At 39.6% G+C, this 12,442-nt stretch overlaps 1 protein-coding gene across 1 annotated transcript in view; it reads left to right on the top strand.

Annotated features, from left to right (window-relative positions):
• BCAS4 (breast carcinoma amplified sequence 4) overlaps window positions 1-12,442 on the top strand; it is a 56,000-nt gene that overhangs the window by 12,634 nt on the left and 30,924 nt on the right. Inside the window, exons 3-4 of the mRNA XM_079980178.1 lie at window positions 3,895-3,996; window positions 6,315-6,449. Of these exons, the coding sequence (XP_079836304.1) occupies window positions 3,895-3,996; window positions 6,315-6,449 (237 nt within the window). The remainder of the gene's footprint in view (window positions 1-3,894; window positions 3,997-6,314; window positions 6,450-12,442) is intronic.

The following is a 12,442-nucleotide window of genomic DNA, read 5'->3' as shown; positions in this document are numbered from 1 at the left end:
CTGAGTTTTGAGGTACACTTCATTTTATTGGCATTTCAGCTATTTAAAACTTTCAAAAATCACTTAAGTTGGTTCAATAAACTGAGTGCTCCCTCGAGACCCCCCCCCCAAAAAAACCCCTTTCCTCAATGGGGGTTTGTTTGCTTGCTTCATCTTTGCTTTACCCATGAAAACATTTTTAGAGAATCTGAAGTATGAATAATTAGGCTGTGTACAAATTATTGACTTGCTATGGCAGCATCAAAGCATTATGCATAGTCTGCTGAATTAGTGCTTGGCAGTGCTAAATACCTGTAGTGGCAGCTTCCTTTCAGCAGTGTATGAAATAGTATCCAATAAAATTTCATGTCATCTTTCAGATTCATTCCAATTTTTGCACATAAAAACAAACCAAGGAATTTATAGCCTTCTGTTTGTTGTCATGAAGAAATGGATGCATCGTTTTAATTAGTGAGTCAATAAAACATTCTACATTAATTTGTTTCACTGCTTTCGGTATCCTGCTTCTCTAGGTATGTTTAGTTGTTACAGTTATTGGGCTCAATGATTCTTTATATATTTGCATAAATTTGTTGGTTCCTGTGATTTATGAGAATCCTAACTTCAAACAATCTTTGGGCAAAGATGTGGCTGAACTGAGAGTGCTGGTTATATAAATATATAAAATGAGATCCATCACATTAGACATGTATGACATCAGATTTTCTTTACACGGCCATACATTTTTATCAAATTCACGTATTTGTAGATGTGAGAGCCTTGATCAGCAGGGTGTGTGAAACAGAACTAATCAGCAAAGTCTCATGTTTTGAGGGTTTTAAAAAACAGCCTACTGATGTAATGATTTCTAGCCCAGGGAAGCTAGATTTGCTGAACATAGTAAACCTGGTGAGACTTATTTCATTTAATCTACGAAGCAGAAGGGTTTAGATATAGAATGGCACACTAGGTTGTTTTATACCTAAGCCCATCTGGTCATCCATCAGTCATGTTTTGGGATCTCTACATCTTCGCTTTCATTTTTTTTGGTTCCCTCCTGATGGTTTGGCATAGGGTTCGCCAACTGGGATCTGTAGACCAAAACGTCAGGAGGCCGCTGGATCTGTGAAGGCTCTTTTAGTGTTACATGTGAGCCAGTCTTGTGTAATTAAGACTACAGTAGTACCTCTGGTTACGAACTTAATTCGTTCAGGAGGTCCGTTCTTAAGCCAAAACCGTTCTTAACATGAGGCGCTGCTGCTGCATCTCTGGCACACGACTTCCGCTCGCATCCCGGGGCAAAGTTCGCAACTAGGGACATCTACTTCCGGGTTAGCGGAGCTCGTTACCCGAAGCATTTGTAAGGAGGACGGTACGTAACCCGAGGTTCCACTGTATCCGAGGTTTCCTGAGTGTGAATGTCACAGCAAACTGGTTGGTCTAAAACAGAAGTGAAAATGTCCAGAGTAATTGTTGCAGCCATGCTGGCTGGGAAGGGCAGTGTGTGCAAGCTTGAGGCTCACTGCGGGAAATATGTAGACACAAAAGAGGAAAGGGAAAATAGAACCGTCATTCTGTCTCAACACAGGCAGACACATGCACCAGCACACACAAAGACTTTACTGCCTTCTCTCATCCTGTGTCAGATCAGTGGGACAAAAATAATGTGGGCAAGAAGAAACAAAAGTATGTTTTTCTAAAAGTATTTTGAAGTGACAGATCACCTCCTTTTTATAAAAAAAATCAAAGGCATCCTCCCTCATGTAGTAGTGGCAACTTCTTCATACTGGTTGTTTCCCTGATAAACACAGAACCCTCTGCTCTCTTCTCACCCACCCACCCAATACCAATTGGGGTAGTTAGGAGGACCTACCTTGCTCAGTTTGTTTTGGTTACTCCCGGGGAAAAGGGATTATGTTATTTTTCAAGAACCTGCCATGGGGGAAGGGAGGAGAGGAGAGGAGAAAAGATCCCATCAGAGTTCACAACACTCTCTCTTTATCTAAGAGGGGAGGATAGAATGGAATTTCTTTTTTAGCAAAGGGGGTGCAAGCGTGAGGAGTAAATAAGGGCTTGCTGCATATTTCTATGTTGGTTTCTTTGTTGGTATGGTTCTTAATTCAACCTGCTATTCTCTAGCAAAAAGGTGTTCTATTTCTTGAGGAACAGATTTCTGCATTGTAGGAGGTTGAACTAGATGATCCTCGTGGTCCCTTCCAACAGTATAATTCTATCATTCTTTGATTCTTATATATTTCTGCATCTGGAGGAAGATGCCTGTTTTGACCTTCTAGGGCTTACCTTTAGTGTTCTTCTGTAGATTAATATCTGCTTGTTTTGTCTACATTTCAAACTTACGTTGGCTTTGCAAAAGGCCTTTTGAGGTTGCTTCTTTCAACATTAACAAGCAACCTTCGCTTGCTTATCTTTGGTAAATTAAGGCTCAGTTTCTAACCTCTGCTCCGTTTCCTTGTCCTTGAACCAATGATTTTTAAATATTTCCAGAGAATTAGCCATGCTTGTTTGCTGCTGCAAAAACAACAGAGTTCTGAAGCACCTCAAATACTAACATTTTTATTATAGCATAAAATTTCATGGATTAGAGTTTATGCCAGGGGTCAGCAAACTTTTTCAGCAGGGGGCCCGTCCACTGTCCCTCAGACCTTGTGGGGGGCTGGACTATATATTTTTTTGGCGGTGGGGGGCGGGGGGATGAACTAATTCCTATGCCCCACAAATAACCCAGAGATGCATTTTAAATAAAAGGACACATTCTACTCATGTAACAACACCAGCCCCACAAATAACCCAGAGATGCATTTAAAATAAAAGGACACATTCTACTCATGTAAAAACACACTGATTCTTGGACCATCCGTGGGCCAGATTGAGAAGGTGATTGGGCCAGATCCAGCCCCTGGGCCTTAGTTTGCCTATCCATGGTTTATGCCGTCATAACTTTGTTTATTCCATGAAGTGCTCTGTTGCTTTTGTAAATGTTTGGACAACAAAGACCTGGGTCAAAGGGATGTCAAATGGTGATGATACCACCTTTGTCTGCTTCATCTTTTGTTGGTGTAAAGCAGGGTGGGAAATGGGAGGCCCTCCAGATGTTGTATGACTACAACGGCCAGTGGCGTAGCGTGGGTTGTCAGCACCCGGGGCAAGGCAAGTAATTTGCGCCCCCTAACCCGTGGATTTGCGCCCCCTAACCCTAACCCCCAGATGTTGCGGCCGGTGCGGCCGGCCCCCCCTGCACCCCCACGCTACGCCACTGACAACGCCCACTATCCCTGACCATTGGCCATGCTAGGTGGAACAGATGGAAGCTGGAGTCTGACAACATCTGGAGTGCTTCAGGTTCCGCAGTGCTATAGTAAAGAATATGTTATCTTAGCATTATGCAGAGTCTTCACTGGATAGCTTTGAAGGCAACTAATTGTCAGTTAGAGAAGCCCAATGGTCACTTGATACACATGGCATTCATTCTCCTACAAGGGTGAACGGAAAACCTAATATCTATATTATTGTGTGAAAACATGTGTTTTTTGTTGCAAATGCATGTGCCCAGATTCAAAAGCAAAGGTAGGGAAACAGTGGTCCTCTCAACGTTGTACTCCCATCAAGTAACAGGAGATGTAGTGCAGCAACATCTGGAGAATATTTTCGTGGTTCTCAATTCATAACGGAGCACTTGATACTGTAGCATCATTGAGGATATGTAGGTGTGGACTGAACGGGAGGCCATCAGGAGATTTGTACGTATAAGCTAACTTTCTTAAGGAAAGTGCACAGTACTGATATAATAAATAAAACACAGTAATAGTACTTCAGTTTCTAAATAGTGAGTGAAATATGTCTGGTATTTATTGTTAGTGCTTTCTGATACAGATTTTTCTCCCTTTGTCTATACAGATTAGAAGCAATACATCCCAACTCTTGGATGAGGCAATTCCACTAATTAAAGCCAAGGTGATAGAAATGAACAGCATCTATACCAAAGTGGATAAGCTTGAGGTTTGTTATCACATCAAGTAATTGTCCCGAAGATTATGCATGTGAAAGTTCTTTTCTGCGTTTGTGTTGAAGATTTAAAAGTGAGCCTAGAAATCTGGTGCACATGCCTAGAAACAGGAAAACATTATTCAGCTCTCTGCAGGACTGACACGATGAAACTTTTAATTCTTGTTGCATGTTTTTTGAATGCTGTGACGACGTCAGTGAAGCATCAAACTAAAGCCTAGAACATGCAGAGTTGCAGTAATATAATGCTTTTGTCAGCCTCCCCCCCCCAAAAAAAAACCAGGTAATAAAAACTCAGGTAAATACAATCTGCAGTCTTTAAAATCTTCATAGCTATTGGCTACAAGAACTCTGGTTTCAGTAGATTGAAATGAGACCTCTTAGGCCATTGATTCATCCATGGGACATTTATAAATATTCTAACTACTCAGAAGTGTTAGAATTTACATACAGGGCCCAAGGGCACTTTGAGGAGTGTACAGTTCATTTGTGCTACCTGATGTCTTCTCTGCTGAACCAATCCTGAAGTCAACTGATAGACTGAAAATGTGAATGTTCTATGTATGTGATACAGTGGTACCTCGGGTTACATACACTTCAGGTTACAGACTCCGCTAACCCAGAAATAGTACCTTGGGTTAAGAACTTTGCTTCAGGATGGGGACAGTAATCGTGCTCCGGCGGCGCGGCAGCAGCAGGAGGCCCCATTAGCTAAAGTGGTGCTTCAGGTTAAGAACGGACTTCCAGAACGAATTAAGTACTTAACCCGAGGTACTACTGTAGTTGCGTGTGAATGGTTTTGTTGAGTGATGGGCATGTGTGCATTATTATGAGGATTGTGTGTGTTAATATAAATGAACACAGATAAAGTATTGTATACACACAAACATTCATACATCTTCTTTTACTCTATTAGATAGCAAATTTGCTTGCTTCTCTCTTCCACAGTGCATGTGTGTTGTGAATGCCGGGTGTTTATGTGAGGGAAGGTTGTGTGACTTAACAGAATTATGTTCTCTTTTTAACAAGCCACATTCTTGTAATGGCTGTGAGGAAGTCTGCTTCTGCAGCAAAACATGGCAATATACATATGGCATTGTTTAATATCACTTTAAGTGACTCAGAAGTCTTTGTGTTATCAGGACTGTAAATTCTTAAATTTCAAACCCAACCTCTGCGTGCACTGATGGAAATTCTTCCTAGCACAATTGAGTTTGGAAAGTTAGTATTATTTATGTGTATGATAGTTGAAGGAACCTATTTGCATTTCTTATTATATTCTATTAGATTTGCATAGTTAATTAAAGCATTTGAATGTGCCCATGCAAAAGTCTACATCTGTAAGCAATCCACTCATAGGTGGCAAGTGTAGTTAGATCTTCAGTCCTTTTAATAAATGGATCTGCACATTTATCTTTCTAGTTCAGCAATACCAGTCTTTTGGCCATAGTAAGGGCACAGGGAATTCATTGATGAATTCATTAATTGCTCAGCCCGGACACTGAGGTCGTCCTCCAAGGGTCTTCTGCTGGTTCCCTCACTGTGAGAAGCGAAGTTACTTGGAGCCAGACAGAGGGCCTTCTTGGTAGTGGCACCCTCGCTGTGAAATGCCCTCCCATCAGATGTCAAGGAGAATCAGGAGGTTTTTAATGCTTGATGTTTTTATTATGCTTTTATATATGCTTTAAGGTATTATTATTAATATTAATGTCCAGTTGTCAAATTCCATATAGTAGGTATGTAGTTCAAAAGAATATTATCCTCTGAACATTTTAGCTTTTTTCATACACTCCCGTTTACATAATCCACTATTTTCTCCCAAAACCTAGTAAGTATAGGACATTGTAAAAACATGTATTTCAAAGAAGCACTATCCTTATTACATCTCCAAGAAAATGCTGTTTTCGACAATCCTTTTCTGTACAGATGTAGTGGAGGCCAATAAATTCTAAGTATTATTTTCTGTTGTATACATAGTAATTTTGCTTGGACTAGGAGGAGAATTGGTACAGCCCTCTTCATTTCACATGTCGTGCATTGATTTAGCATGACCGTTGCTCACAAAAAACTACTCTGAGTTATTGGAGGAACCAGGGACCCTGGAGAGATGTTCTTAAAGCTGGGATATAAAACTGGGGCAGCACTGAAACCAAGTTAAAAAAGAGACTGTTTAGCTTTATTTTTGTTTAGGGAAGCTTTTAATGTTTAACAGACCATTGTATTTTAATATTTTGTTGGAAGCCGCCCAGATGGGCAGGGTATAAATTATTATTATTATTATTATTATTATTATTCTCTTCTGGCATTTCTAGGCATTTGTGAAAATGGCAGGACACCATGTCTCTTTCCTAGAAGAACAAGTCCTTGAGGCGGAGAAGGCTCATGCCATCTTTCCCTACACTGTGCAGAAGCTGTTTGGCTCAGTAGCTACACCTTCATTTAAAAAAGTAAGTGTCAAAGTTCTGTGATGCATTGGAGGAGGGGGGGGATGCCTGTTGAAATAACCTCCTTACAGTTATCCCATTCATCTGGTGTTACTCTTTGTTTATATTTATATATATATTTATTTATATATTTATTTAGAGCATTTAAACCAATCTTCAGCCAAAAAAGGGCTCCCAGAGTGGTTTGCATACAGTGGAATAAAACAATGAAATTATTAACTGCTAACAGGGAGTTGTGGAATGTTGCTATGTGCTTCTTTCTTCCCTGGAATTGATGCTTTTTGACAGTGGGTGGAGAATCACTTTTAGAGACATGGAGCCCTGTTTAGAATTGCAATTTGTGGCCTCAAATGCACCTCCCACTTACATCTTAAGTGCCGACAAAATGATTATTTGGTCCATCATACCACTGCTAGAATTCAAGTGCGCAGCAGTTCATGAACCTGAGACATTGGGATACAACCTCTATTTTGACCACAAAAAGATGGCTCATATCACTTACCCAAGTAATCTTGAGTTATGTACCTTACACACCTCCATTTCTTAATCATCAGATTAGTCTCTTTCCATGCCAAGTTGTGTGCAGGCATTGCAATGGCAGCCCAAGAAACTATTATCTATTTATTTACAATTTTTTATCCCACCTTTCATCTAAAGAAAGCCCTTATGAAGATAAAACCTAATAGAAATGAAACAAAATTTATAAATTTTTTTTTTTAAATAATTTTTATTGCATTTTTCACAAAAAAGAACAAAAAAGCAAATTTTCACAAACATTACAAAAAGAAAAATTTTCACAAACATTACAAAAGAAAAGAAAACATAGACAAAAAAAAAGAAGAGAAAAAAGGAGATTTTAACATATAAAAACAAAAAAAAATCCCTCACTTTCCAATTATAACCTTCAAAACCTTATTTTCCTTACTTCCACCCGCCTCCCGATCTTGTATTCTATTTAATAATTAGTTCAGCAAGCTCAATCTTTGTTCATTTTGATTCTTGATCCCTCCCTTTGTGCTCTTATTTAACTCAGTCACTAGAACCCCTTCTTTCCTTTTCAATGTCCTCAACCTTCAAAGATTTTACAGTGTTTTTGTAAATAGACTTTAAACTTCTTCCAGTCCTCTTCCACCTGCTCTTCTCCTTGATCTCGAATTCTGCCGGTCATTTCAGCCAGTTCCATATAGTCTATTACTTGCATCTGCCATTCTTCCAGAGTGGGTAGATCTTGTGTCTTCCAATACTTTGCGATGAGTATTCTTGCTGCTGCTGTAGCGTACATAAAGAAAGTTCTATCCTTCTTTGGCACCAATTGGCCGACCATGCCCAGAAGAAAGGCCTCTGGTTTCTTCAAGAAGGTATACTTAAATACCTTTTTCAGTTCATTATAAATCATCTCCCAGAAAGCCTTGATCCTTGGGCACGTCCACCAAAGGTGAAAGAATGTCCCTTCAGTTTCTTTGCATTTCCAACATTTATTATCGGGCAAATGGTAGATTTTTGCAAGTTTGACTGGGGTCATGTACCACCTATATATCATTTTCATAATATTCTCTCTTAAGGCATTACATGCCGTGAATTTCATACCGGTGGTCCACAACTGTTCCCAGTCAACAAACATAATGTTATGACCAACGTCTTGTGCCCATTTTATCATAGCAGATTTTACCGTTTCATCCTCAGTATTCCACTTCAACAGCAAGTTATACATTCTCGACAATATCTTAGCATTGGGTTCTAACAATTCTGTTTCCAACTTTGATTTTTCCACCTGGAAACCAATTTTCCTGTCCAAATGATAGGCCTCTCTTATTTGAAAATAATGTAACCAGTCTCGCACCTTATCCTTAAGTTTCTCATAGCTTTGCAATTTTATTTTATCTCCCTCCTGCTCCAGAATTTCCCAATATTTTGGCCAGTTAGATTCCATATTAAGCTTTTTTAAGGCCTTTGCTTCCATAGGTGAGAGCCACCTAGGGGTTTTATTTTCCAATAAATCTTTGTATTTCATCCAGACATTAAACAATGCTTTCCTGACAATATGGTTTTTAAATGTCTTGTACACTTTAGCCTTACCGTACCACAAGTATGCATGCCACCCAAAAACGTTATCATATCCTTCCAGATCCAAAATATCCGTGTTTTCAAGAAGTAGCCAATCCTTCAACCAGCAAAAAGCTGCTGCTTCATAATATAACTTGAAGTCCGGCAGGGCAAACCCCCCTCTTTCCTTTGCGTCAGTAAGAATTTTGTATTTTATTCTGGGCTTTTTGCCCTGCCAGACAAATCTAGAAATTTCTTTTTGCCACTTCTCAAAACAGTCCATTTTGTCAATGATTTGTAGCGTCTGAAACAAAAACAACATTCTTGGCAATACATTCATTTTGATAACAGCAATTCTACCCAGTAAGGAAAGTTTCAAGTTTGTCCAAATTTCAAGATCTTTTTTCACTTCTGACCAACACTTCTCATAATTATCTTTAAATAAATTTACATTCTTCGAAGTCAAGTTCACCCCTAGATATTTCACTTTTTTCACCAATATTAAACCTGTTTCTTCCTGAAACCTTTCCTTCTCTACTGCTGTCAAATTTTTCTCTAAAACCATAGTTTTTGATTTATTCAATTTGAAACCTGCCACCCGACCAAATTCTTGTATTATTTCCAGTGCTCTTTTAGAACTAGGGATTGGCTCCTGTAGCGTCAGTACTAGGTCATCTGCATAAGCTTTAAGTTTATAGTGTTTAACTCCGACCTGTATACCCTGAATCTGTTGGTCCCTTCTAATCATATTCAGCAAGACCTCCAGGACTGAAATGAAAAGCAAAGGGGAAATTGGGCAGCCTTGTCGTGTCCCTTTCTCTATCTTAACTTCTTCCGTTACTGCATTATTCACTATTAATTTCGCCTTCTGTTCTGAGTAAATCGCGCCTATACCGTTTCCAAACCTTTCTCCAACCCCCATCCCTTGCAAATTTTTCCTCATAAAGCTCCACGAAATATTGTCAAAGGCTTTCTCCGCATCAATAAATATTAAAACAGCTTTTGTATTTATATTAACTTGTAGCTTTTCTAAAATGTCAATTAAATTTCTCGTGTTATTTGACAATTGTCTGCCTGGGAGAAAGCCAGCTTGGTCTTTATGAATCATTGTTGCTAAAACTTTTTTCAATCTTCTAGCTAAAATATCAGCATAAATTTTATAATCCACATTAAGTAGGGATATGGGGCGGTAGTTCTTTAGTTGTGTCTTTTCTATCTCATTTTTCGGTATAAGCGTGATGTAAGCTTCTTTCCACGACTCCGGCGCTCTTTTCCCTTCCATAATTTCATTGCCAACCTCCATTAGAGGTTGAATTAAGTAATCTTTCATGTCTTTGTAGTATTTGGAGGTTAGCCCATCCGGGCCTGGAGACTTGCCTAATTGCAGGTTCTTAATGGCACCTTCAACCTCCTGTTCAGAAATTTTGTCGTTCAGTATTAATTTATTCTCTTGAGAAATTTTTTGTAATCCATTTGTTTCCAAGAATTTCTCGATTTTGATCTCATTCTGTGGCCCTTGTGAATACAGTTGTTTAAAGTATCTCTGGAAGCAGTCTTGAATCTCCCGTGGGTTTTGTATATTTCGTCCATTTACTTCAAGATTGGTAACAGTATTTAATTTCTGTCTTTTCTTCAGCTGCCAAGCTAGCAGCTTTCCACACTTATTGGCCGATTCGAAGGTTTTTTGTCTCATTTGTTTAATTTTCCATTCTATATCCTGGTTAACCATTTTCAAATATTGTGCCTGATGTAATTTAATTTCTCGTAGAATGTCCTGTGACTTAGGTTTAGTCCTTAATCTCTTCTCGCCTTCTCTAATTTTCTCTAAAATCTTTTCTTTCTTCTCCTCTTGAAGTTTCCTCTTTATAGCATTTTGCTGGATCAAAAACCCCCTCATTACGGCTTTACTTGCATCCCAGATTACTCTTTTCTCCACGGTAGTCTTCAAATTTATCTCAAAGTAGTCTTTTAGTGTTTTTTGGGCCTTTTTCACAATTTCAGAGTCTCTAAACAAGGTGTCATTCATTCTCCATCTAAAGGAACCAGTGGGTGTTAGTTTCATATCCATCTTCACTGGGTTATGGTCGGAGCAGATTTGGGGCAGATTTCCACCTTTCGAATCTTGGGTGCCATCCCTCTTGTAATCCAAATTTGGTCTATTCTAGTCCAGGTCAAATTGGCTTCAGAGAAGAAGGTCCCCTCTCTACCTAGGGGATTTTTAGTTCTCCAAATATCAATCAAGTCCATATTGTCTGTCAATTCAAAAAAGGTCTTTGGTAGTCTTCCATCTTTTGTGACTACTTGTCTTTCAGATTTATCCATATATGTCGAGACAACGCCATTCATATCTCCCATCAAAATGATATTTCGATCTATAAAGTCCATTAACGTCTCATGCAGTTTCTTATAAAACTCTGATTTCCCCTCATTAGGTGCATAGACTCCAATTATTACTAATTTCTCTCCTTGGAATTGTATTTCAATTGCCACAAATCGTCCATGTTCATCTTTAAGGAGAAACTTTGGTGATAATTTCTCTTTTGCGTAGATCACAACTCCTCTTTTTTTTACTTTGTCTGATGAAATAAAGTCTTGGCCTAACTTTTTACTTATCAATAATTTCCTTTGGAGTCTTGTTATATGTGTTTCTTGTAGGCAAATTAGGTCCAATTGTTCCTTTTTCAGAATATGAAAAATCCTCTTCCTTTTGCTGGGGGAGTTCAAACCTCGAACATTCCAAGTTAACATCTGCAGAGACATGTTGTTGTTATTCTGATGTTCCACCAGTTGCTCCTAGAAGTTGCTCTTGGTTTGTCGGCGGTATCTCTTTCCGTTGGTCCAGTCCCAAGAGAGTTCTTCCTAAGTCAGGTGGTCCCAGTCCTAATATTTCCGAGTCTTTTGTTCTGGCCTCTCTTTGTAATTCCAAAATTTATAAATTTTAATAAATTCATTAGACCAGAAGAGCAGTAAAAAAAAAGAGAACTCCTAAAAGTACGGGAGAATAGGACAGACTACTCCCTGGCTCCCAAAAGAGAGCAATGAAGGCATGAAGCAAGCATGTAAAGGTAAAGGTAAAGGTACCCCTGCCCGTACGGGCCAGTCTTGACAGACTCTGGGGTTGTGCGCCCATCTCACTTAAGAGGCCAGGGGCCAGCGCTGTCCGGAGACACTTCCGGGTCACGTGGCCAGCGTGACATCGCTGCTCTGGCCAGAGCCAGAGCCAGAGCCACACACGGAAACGCCGTTTACCTTCCCGCTGGTAAGCGGTCCCTATTTATCTACTTGCACCCGGAGGTGCTTTCGAACTGCTAGGTTGGCAGGCGCTGGGACCGAGCAGCGGGAGCGCACCCCGCCGCAGGGATTCGAACCGCCGACCTTTCGATTGGCAAGCCCTAGGCACTGAGGCTTTAACCCACAGCGCCACCTGCGTCCTTAAGCAAGCATGTAGAGTTTAATAAAAGGCCATCTCTCTAATAGTCATCTCCCTAATTTCTGAAGAGAAGGATCCCCAGAAGCTGACATAATTTGTCAAATCAGGTTCATGTGGCAGAAGATGGTCTTTACATATTGTGGTTCAAGCTGTTTAGCACTATAAATATTGCAACCATTTCTTTTACTTGAGTTCAGAAACAACACAGAAGCCATTGACAAATCTTTAACCAGTGGAGTAACGTTTTCGTAGCAGCCAGTGCTGGTTAAAAGGTTGGCTGCCAAATTTGTTGAAAGTACAAACACTTTTCAGAGATAGCCCCATGTATAATTCATTGCAGCAGTCTATCCTGGATTTTGTTAGAGCACAGTAAGCTGTTGCCAGGTCATCTCTGTGGTGAGATGAGTTCATATTCAGGTTGTTTGTAGGTGAATGTGGTTTTGTTCTGTTCCTTGCTAATGACTCATTTTGCCGTGCTCTTAAAAGCTCTGCCATCTTCTTTAAACAGAAAAGAATTGTAGAC

This window comes from Podarcis cretensis (genome assembly GCF_951804945.1).
Source record: "Podarcis cretensis genome assembly, chromosome: 6".
NCBI classification, from domain to species: domain Eukaryota; kingdom Metazoa; phylum Chordata; class Lepidosauria; order Squamata; family Lacertidae; genus Podarcis; species Podarcis cretensis.
Note: the sequence above shows the minus strand (reverse complement) of the source record. Positions and strands in the feature narration are given on the sequence as shown.